Consider the following 10,340-nt stretch of genomic DNA (forward strand, 5'->3'; position numbering starts at 1 on the left):
AAAGTTCTCATAACTAGAAAGGGTTCTCAAAAGAAATATTTTGGGTATGAACCAATTTTGGGAAGAAGACTTCTCATACGTTATTAGTATAAACCACTCAGTCTAAATATAGATAGAGCGTTATCTATTGATATATTTATCTATTTACCACTCATAGAAGGAAATGAGAATATTAAATTGTAACGACGGGTACTCTTCAAGAACCATGTTTGTCTAAACTGCGCCATGAAAATGATTTGATAAGTTTGAGAAGGCTTCTCGACTTTGTCATAATGGCAACATAGTCGATAGAAAATTAGTCAATTTGTTCAAATCCTGAACCTTTTTATTATTTTCAAAAATGCCCTTGAAAATAAACTTAAAACCCCAATCATGTTTAAAATTCTAACTGTTATCCGTTTGACATTTTCGAGTCAACACTTTGAACCCGTAACAAATTTGACGATAAATCTATTTGGATTCTCAGACTTTTAAAAATACTCAAATAACTCATTTTTGACTCATAACAAATTTTGAGCTAAATGTAGGTAACTTGTACAAAACAATCTATTTATCAACTTTTGACCCGTAATAATCAAATTTAGGTTCCACAAAAAACCCAAAACAATCCTTGATAAAAAAAATTAAGAAATTAAATATGATAAAACTTTTTATATATGAAAGTGATTGGTATATATTATCCTTACATTTTAACATATATATAGTTTACTAAATTAACCGAAAAATAAATAAATAGATTTAAAGCATATATCTACAATTTATAAATTTATATGACAGTATACAAAATAATAATATTAATAATAATAATAAATAAATATATAAATAAATAAATGGATTGATTTTAGAAAAGTGGGTCGAATTTTTAAGCATATATTTTTTCTTTAATGATTAAAATTGTTTCATAAAATAAAAACATATCAAGTTTTGTTTTTCTTTACAACTTCAACAATATAAACGCTGTTTATATTTTTTTCAATCTTTAACAAACATGGTTTGTTGTTTATTTTTGGATTTCACAAAATATATTTTGAAATTTATAGTAATATAATATGCTAATATTTATTTTTATAAAAAATGTATAGATTTAGGGGGGTGTTTGGGATTCCTTATTTTACCTCCTTATAACTTTTCATTAAGTTAATGAATTACAAAAGGGTAACTTACCAATTTTTCCCTCTCACATCAAAAGCAATCCCAAACACCTTCTTTTTCAAAAAGTTAATAAGTTATAAGTTGATGAAAATTAGACGAGTGCCCGCGTGATGCAGCAGGTGTTTGAACCCGGACCTTGTTAATCACGTAATAATTATGAGTGTTCATAGTTCAGTTTAAAACCTTGAATTAAACCAACCATCAGTTTGGTTTCATGGCTGGGTTTTTTTACTTTCAGTCGGTTTGTCGGTTTCAAAATTTTCAAACCGTAGCAAACGGTTTGATTCGCGTCTTATACCGAAAACCGACCATATGAAACCATACAAGACTACAAACATTGAATGCATTTTAATTTTTTTTTATTATATAGTATTAGATATGTTTTGTTATATATAGTTGGGTGCCTGCACGATGCAGCGGAGTATGTACGCAAACATGAGATCGAACACGTAACATGTGTAATCGAACACGTAACACTACGCGCGCAACCTGGTGAGAGTATGCTCGTAATGCGACATTGGAAGCTTAACCGGCGTTAGTAAACACGTCACACATCAACTGTAGCGCGCAATCAGGTGTCGATGCACACCTAACGCTACATTGAACGCGTCTTAACTCGCAACCTTGAACGCGTATTGACCCGCAACCTGTTCTGCCTAACACTGTTCTAACATGAAATTCGTTCTGACTTGACCCCTTTCGACCCGAACCCGTCCCGACCCAAACCAGATTAACATTTTTTGTATCGACCCATTCCAACCTTAACTTAAAAGACTCATGACCCGAACGGCCGAACCCGCCCAACTCATTTGCCGGTCCTTAATGGTAATCATGTAACACATTAAGTTTTTAACATGAAAAAAGTATAGCAATACCATACTCTAATTAAAGAGAATAAAATACTCGTTTTTATGGTAGAATGTTTTTTTTTAAAATATTAACGTCTAAAAAAGTTATAAGCGTTTAAACGTTGTGAGTGTAGTTGGTTTAAAATAAGGTGTGTATATGTAACTATTTTATAAATTAACAAAATGTGATTAAAATTAAAGGACCAAACTTGTAATTATTTTTTAATAAATTAAAATCAATTATACATGATTTGCTAAAAGACAAAATTGTCAAAAGACAAAATTGCCCTAAAATGTTTTAATTTTATGCATTATGATTTGTACTTAAAACAATAAGTTTGATACCTCTTAAAATTTAAAAGGTCCCTCACTAATTAAATAGAGTGTATAAGGAAAATGAATAATTAGTAATATATGACATATTAGGATTAGTTAAGATTTTTGTTTATAAGAGAAAAGAGTTGTGAGATTTTTAACTAAAAAGCGACACGCGACATAATTCGACACAATTATTTTCTTTTATTAGAAGAATAGGATTGACTCATTATTCTTTCATCACCACCTTTACATTATTCATAATTTAATTATCTATTACAATAAACTAAGTTTTCATATAAACTTTTTATTAGTTGTAAAACTCTTGAAAACAATCTTATATTTTGTTCAAACTTAGCAAAATATCTTAAATTTTACAGAGTTTATTATATACCTAAGAATATTAGAGAGTTTTAATATAATTAAAACATAAACAAAATTAAAGAAATAGAAATTAAAAAAAAAAGGAAAATGAAACAAAATGAAAACTAAACAGACCATGAAATCGTTTGTGACCTTGTCCGTCCCACCAAACATCCCTTAAAACACCTATAGACGGACCTATAATATTCAACTTTTCAACTTCAAAGGAAAGAATAACGAACATGATAATCGAACATAGAATATCCACTTATAAGTTATAACATAACATAAATGGTTTCGATAACATTAAACCTTCTACAACAGCCTCTTGCAAAAACCTATGTTTCTTCTTGTGTACTCCTTTTTATAAGACGGCTCGCTCGTATGTTAATTCGACTTCACTCTCTACTCCATTACATATGATATAATAAAGATTTATAATATTAAATAAAAACACTAGACGAAATGTGACAACCAGTTATCACAGTTTTAGTTGATCGACAGATTCTCGACCGGCAGATCCTCGGGAGCTACATCCGGAGGCGGAGCCGAAGCTGAAGAAACCTTATGCATTATCATCGCTTCAGCCACACGGATCGCTCTTTGTGAACCCGTGATTGTTACTCTCCTAAAAAAAATATAAAACCATATAAATTGCATTATTTATCTGATCAAAAAGTATACAATTATTTATTTGAAAATACTGCATACCTGTCACATGTCCCGGGTATGAAATCACCTCTTTCAGAAATCTTGATCCTACCTCCACTAACCTGCAAGGAGAGAAATTAATAAGATGAAAAAATGCATGTGATGAATTCAATTGGCATATTACTACTACTCACCTGGCTGATTTCCATGATATTCCGACCACCACGGCCCACAACGAGCCCTATATGCTCATCTGCAACTCTTATAGTCACCGAGTTACTCGCATCTTCCTGCAAATGAATGAATTTCAAGATACATGATTAAATAATTAGTTATACAGATGAGCATTATAAAATCGTTGCTTCCAAGTAACTGTTACGCCATTTTTTAAAAGTTTGGCCATCTAATACTTCTAGTGATAAGTCACAAGTACCATATATTAGCACTAGGACTGTAAACGAACCGTACGCTCAGCGAACAAGTAATTCTGTTTGATTAATTAAATGAACGAACATGAAGAGAGGTTCAGTAGTTCAATAGTATTCGTGAACATTCAGTAATGTCAAATGTGTTCATGAACGTTTACTCATTTACATTCGTTTGTTTATCTTTGTTTGTTTACATTCGTTCATGTTCATTAAAGATTTTTTTTTATATTTTTAGTTTCTAATTATCACTTTTAAGTCGGTAACATATAAACTTTTTTATATTTTTAAATTTTAATTTTTAATACTTTACTTTATTATCCTACTTTTAAACTAGTAATTATCTTGGTTTGTGTTAGTTTGCCTTATGTATATTTGTCTGTTTCTGTTTATGTTCGTTTGTTTTTATTTGCGTTTCTTTGTTTGTTTGCGTTCATCTTTTAAATTAACGGACATGCACGAACAAATTCATTTCCTTAATGAACGGACATGACGAAAAACTTCGTTCAGTTGTGTGCTCATGAATCGTTCGTTTGTCCTGTAAATTCTTAACGAACGAGCACAAACAAGGTCTCGTTCAGTTCGGTTCATATACAGCCCTAATTAGCATGAATGCATGATTGGAGGAATGTGAAACAAAGCAAAGTTATTAGAAATGCAATAACCTTATTGTTATGAAAGCGGTTGTTTTGAAACTTTGGTGGTCCATAATTAGGGACATTGTAAGGTGCTGCACAACAGACAAATGGAAACAAAATAAGCAAACTGAAAAACTATTAACATAAAGAGAACTAGGCTTCTAAGCAAACTAAATGAACACGAATGGAGCATATTCGTGTTCGTTTGTTTAACTTTAACCTAGGGGTGGGTGGGTGGTAAATGTGACCCATTAGGGTTGATATGGGTTTATGTAAAATGTATAATGGGTCAGAATGGGTCAGACTAAAAGAAGAAAAAGGTTGAAATGAGAATATTAAGATTGTGCTCAACAGCCTATAGCCACAAATCAGAAATGCCTCTCAAAGGTATAAAAAAATAAAAATAGATATAAGTAACATGAAAGAATACCAGCATATGGAAATGTGGGGCCAATGGACTGCACATAGTAGCCATCCTCAGACAATTTCAATAGGATCAAATTAATGGCTTGTCCCAGCTGTTGTAAGGTACCAATTACGGTTACCAGCCTATCATTTAATCCAACATAACCGTTATCCTGAGCCGAGATCTTAATGTTAGCTCCAGATTCTTCAATGAAGGACCTGTAATACAAAAAGATGGAAACTTGAAGTTGTAAAACACTAAAACCTTAATAAACACATGACATTAAACACATCAAATGTGGTGAGCAGCATCTTACCTTATCATGGATCCACCCTTTCCAATGATTCCGCCACAAGAGCTATTGGGGACTATAAGTCTAACTTTTGATCTTGGTTCAGCCTCCTCACCATCATCAGCATAAAACTGATAAACAATATACAATACTCTGTAAGTTTAGTAACACGGGGAGGGGGGACCAGATGCAAATGTTTATCAAGGTTTACCTCATTAACCAACTTAGTTAGGATAAGTTCAACAGCCTCAAGAACCTCTTCAATTGTTCCAGACACCATTATAACCCTATCAGATGTTCCTGGAAAATACTCGTAATTGCGCGACAGCTGGATTCGTGCATTAGATCGTGACTGAAAGTCAGAAATTGTCGTCCCACCCTTTCCGATGATTGAACCAGCTTCAGCATTTGATGCAAGAAACCTCAGATATGTGATCTCTGCAGTCTCTTCTACATAAAATTAAATGTTATTACTAACAGATCCCATAATAAGATAAGATGACTCATGTTTATGTAAGCACCTTGAACATGAAGACAAAGATTTATGAAAGAAAAAGAAACATGAATTGCACCACAATTTCTATTATTTAATGTTTAAAACTTTAAATCTTATTGCTTTGCATGCTTATTACGTAATGAATCTGCTCAGATTTATGTTCTCCAAAAACAAATGCCAAATTTTCAACTTCCTATCCCATCTTATATTACTATTGTAGCGTGCACCTGCTGAAATTTTATGTATAAGGACTTTACAGGACGACCAAAGCTTAAAACTTTGTTTGTCAAACAACCTGTAGTTTGCATGATTGGCCGAATAGCTTAAATTACTGGCATTAAATCACAGGTATTATCCAGTATGAAGTATCATTTAGCTGCTAAATTCAGTGTAAATTTTAACTCAAAATCTATCTTATATTACTATTGTAGCAGACACCTGCTGAATTTGTGTATCATGATTTTGCAGGACGATCAAAGCACAGACTTTGTTTTTAAACCAATTTGTGATTTGTAGCTTTGTATAATTAGTCAAGTAGCTTGAACTACCAGTAATACATAATAGAGCAATCCAGTATCCAATTAGCTCAAATCTATAGAATATACACAACTACAAGCACAAAAGGTTAATCAAGTTAACTGTGTATTTTAACAAACATAGCGGTTACCAATTCATCAAGTGCCAAACTTTCAGCTTCCTAACCTATCTTATATTACTATTGTAGCATACACCTGCTTAAATTTTGTGTATAAGAACTTTGCAGGACAGCCAAAGCTTGAAACTTTGTTTGTCAAACAATCTGTGGTTTGCATAATTAGCCAAGTAGCTTGAACTACTAGTATTACACAATAGAACAATTCAGCATCCTTTAGCTGCTAAACTTAATGTATAACATTTAGCATAAAATGAAAAACCAGAACCACCTAACTATTAGCTAGGAAGTAGGAACCACAATAACCTTGTAATTTGTTCATGATCTTTTTATAGTGATTACATTGAAACAAAAGGCATGCAGGCAACAAGTTGTGCCGCTACCCAAAAAATCTAGAGAATATAAACAACTACAATCACAAAAAATTAAGCAGGTTGATTGCGTATATGTGCAAAAGAAATGAAACTTTTGAAGATCAAAGGCCTGATTGATCCAGTAATTCAATAAAAAATTCAAAAACTATCCTATAGGACCTAAACATAAAAACGAATCTGAGAAGCAATCAAGCAATCATTTGAATTGCAAGTTTCAAACTAACTTAACATTTAACTTCATCAGCATATCATGTATAATACTTAGCTCTACATTTAATTTCAGAAGGCTCCGGAGTCGGAGATCGAGTTAAAGGAATTGGAGGAGTTGATGGAGATGATTCGACAGGTCTCGCTAATCAAGTGTGTAGATGATTGGATATGAAATGGGGATAAAAACGAGTTCTTTTCAGTTACTGCTGTTAGAAGGTGGTTAACCGGAACTAATGTGGATAATGGAGATGTAGTGTTCGAGTGGTGTAAGTGGTTACCAGATAAATGTAATATCTTTATGTGGAGAGCTTTGTTGGATCGCCTTCCTACAAAGTTGGCGCTAAGGAGAAGGAGTATTCACTCGGATAATGCATTATGTGTTCTGTGTGAAGACGGTGAGGAATCGGTGGATCATGTGTTTAGCAGGAGTGGATTCTCTACGGGGGTGTGGGAAGGTATATTAAGATGGTGTGGTCTACCCAATTTTTTTGCTTTTAGCTTAAAGGATGTGATGGAGATACATAATATGGATGGTTTGTCTACTTTTCGGAAGGAGATTGTGAGAGGGGTGGTCATTGCATGTTGTTGGAGGATTTGGAAAGCTAGAAACGAGCAAAATTTTGAGAACAAACAAGGCAAGGTGGTAGAGATTGTAGCGGATGTAAAGGCGCTTAATTACTTTCTTATGGTTTAGTAATATGCACAATAGTAACGATAAGGATTGGAAGTCGTGGTGTAATTTGTATTTGATGTAATGTTGTAGGCGGCCCCTTCTCTCCGTCTTGGAGATTAGGTGGTTTTCGCATGTGGTTTTGATGAAGTTCACTTTTCAAAAAAAAAATATGATTTCAGAAAGTTTCAAAAACTTTCTTCAGATAGCACCTCTACATTTATAGACAATCCAGTATCCTTTATCTGCTAAACTTAATGTATAATATTTAGCTCAAAATCAATAAAATATTAAAATATATACAACTACAATCACAAAAAATAATCAGGTTGACTGTATATTTGTGCAGGAGACATGAAATTTATAAAGCTCAAGGCCTGATTAATCCAGTAACTCAATCAAAATTCAAAACTATCCTATACACTATACAAAAAACAAATCTGAGAAGCAATCATTTGATTTAAAGGTATTAAAGCTAACCTAACATTTAATTTCATCAACAAATCATGCCTCAATTAAACACACACTTCCTTCAAATAGCATCTCTACATTTATATCAAGCCTAATTAACCTACATCTCATCAAATCATCAAAACCTAACAAACACAACGGTTACCGATTCATCAAGTTAACGATAGATTAGGTCAAATATAAAACAAACAATAATAATAATAATAATAATAATAATAATAATAATACCAGAAGGCGGAATCAGATCTGGCTTGTGAGGTGGAGATTTCGTCTCCTCGTTCGACGAAGCGTAACCAGAATCATCCGGAGATCCCATAGCTCTCTAAACACCACACAGAGATTATTATTATTAGAGATTATTAATATAACAGATATGAAGAATGAAAGTAATATTGTATTGTATTGTATCGTACCTGAGTGAGTGATTGATTGAGTTCAGGCTGTCGATGCAGTTGCAGTTGCAGTTGCGTCCACAACAAACTCCATTTCCTCCGCCTCTGTCCTTCTTCACGCTTAGTTTTCCTTACTTACAACAATGGTCCCTATGTTATTGCCTCTATTTCATTTTTGTTCGATGGTGGTTTATTTAACGGAAGTTAACTATCTATCAGACGACGTCGTGATTTTCCACGTTAAATTGTTGTGTAGGTTCAAATTCAGATATTCGTAGCTTCGAATATGAATTTCAGTTTCTGAATTTGTATCCGAAATTTCATATTCGAAATATATGAAAATTATCAGAAATACATGAAACTTATAACTAATGCTTATTATTTAACATGTAAAAAATTGCATCTTCAATAATTTTTAAAATGACTATCCTAATTTGAAATTTGGGATATTTGACTTGTTTCAATTGTATAGGGGGTGAGACTTTATGACATGGTACAAACCTAAAATTAAATTTGTGGGTCGAGGTCTAGTCTAAATGGGTCCAGATCAATTTCGGACTGAATCCGTAAAACTTGTAGCATTTTATTAGAAAGTATAATTATATTATATTACATTACACTACACTATACTATATTGCATTACATTACGTCATACTATACTATATTATGTCATGTCATGCTAAATATATTGCATTACAATACACTACATTACATTACACTTATATTATGTTATATTACATCTTATCACATGATTTCAACTACATTATACCATATTATATTAAATCACGCTATATCATACCATATTATATTTAACATCAAGGTGGGCATGGGTTGACATTATAATCACATTAATATTAACAAGAATTATAAAAAAAATATTCTCATTGTTGTTATAAAATTATTATTATTTTATATTTAATGTTTTAATTACTCTCATCAATACAATATAATGTTTAACAAGCAATGAAAAAAAATAAAGCATATCTTAATTCCTAACATAGAATTTTGTTTTCTAACATTTCTAATGGCCACAAAATATTATGTTTTCAAGTTATGATTAGTATACAACTAGTAGTATACCCGCGCGATGTTCCGGTGATAATAATATGTTTAAACATATTTTTAGTAGTTGCAACCTTTTAAACATATAGGAGGATATGGTTTTTTCAAAAAATGAAAGTTTATTTTTGTATGTTATAACTATTATGCGAATCCTAAAACCCTAGTTTTATACTTATGGCTTGGTAGTTTAAAAAAAGTGATCGAAACTCATTTTGACCTGAACCAAATCTATTATGGTAGTAACGGTTATTTGAAAAGTCTTTTGAAACCTTCATAAACGACCAAAGATTTAATGTTCACGCAGAGCCAACATTGATATTTTCTTTAAATGGCCTAAATACATTTTGCATATAATTGTTTTGAAGCAAACCAATACCTAATTTTTTTAAAGATGATTCGAACTCGTTATGCTTATAACATGTATTAACAAGAACCAAAGTTGATAGTTTTTTTTTAATGTCCCAAGCTCATTTTACATATTACCTGTCTTGATCTTGATCTGAATAAAACTTTAAACTTTTTTTATAATGACCTATACCCATTTGGCTTACATCCCTTTCTAACTCGAACATGTTTTGACCTATCAAAGTCCTCAATCGTTAACCTGAAAAGGTAAAAATATTACAAAAATGATCGAAACTCATTTTGTTGGGAATTTTGATTTTAACCAAATCTACTATGGTAGTCACGATTATTTGGGAAGTCTTTTGAAACATTCATAAACGGCTAAAGATTTAATGTCCGCCCGAGCCAAAATCGATACGTTTTTAAATGACCTGAATTCATTTTTCATATAATTGTTTAGACGTAAACCAATACCTAATTTTTTTTAAAGATAATTCGAACTCATTATGCTTATAACATGTTTAACCAGAACCAAAATTGACAAAAAAAAATTTTAAACGAGTTAAACTCATTTTTGT

At 31.9% G+C, this 10,340-nt stretch overlaps 1 protein-coding gene across 2 annotated transcripts; it reads right to left on the reverse strand.

Annotated features, from left to right (window-relative positions):
- Window positions 1-3,145: 3,145 nt before the first annotated feature.
- LOC143612245 (protein BTR1-like) lies at window positions 3,146-8,281 on the reverse strand. Of its 2 annotated transcripts, none has more exons than XM_077086274.1 (8): window positions 8,192-8,281; window positions 5,302-5,540; window positions 5,115-5,221; window positions 4,823-5,016; window positions 4,420-4,484; window positions 3,524-3,619; window positions 3,390-3,451; window positions 3,146-3,306 (listed from the first exon to the last, which is right to left on the reverse strand). In XM_077086274.1, exons 1-8 carry the CDS (start codon window positions 8,277-8,279, stop codon window positions 3,168-3,170), a joined length of 990 nt encoding a protein of 329 aa, XP_076942389.1. In that variant the 5' UTR covers window positions 8,280-8,281; the 3' UTR covers window positions 3,146-3,167. The 2 variants fall into 2 exon arrangements, with proteins under 2 accessions (XP_076942389.1, XP_076942390.1); XM_077086275.1 differs by having other exon boundaries at window positions 3,149-3,306; window positions 5,302-5,537.
- Window positions 8,282-10,340: the final 2,059 nt, after the last annotated feature.

The sequence above is a fragment of the Bidens hawaiensis genome, unplaced genomic scaffold (assembly GCF_021521415.1).
Source record: "Bidens hawaiensis isolate Kalapana, Puna unplaced genomic scaffold, B.hawaiensis_p1.1 tig00034038_1, whole genome shotgun sequence".
NCBI classification, from domain to species: Eukaryota; Viridiplantae; Streptophyta; class Magnoliopsida; order Asterales; family Asteraceae; genus Bidens; species Bidens hawaiensis.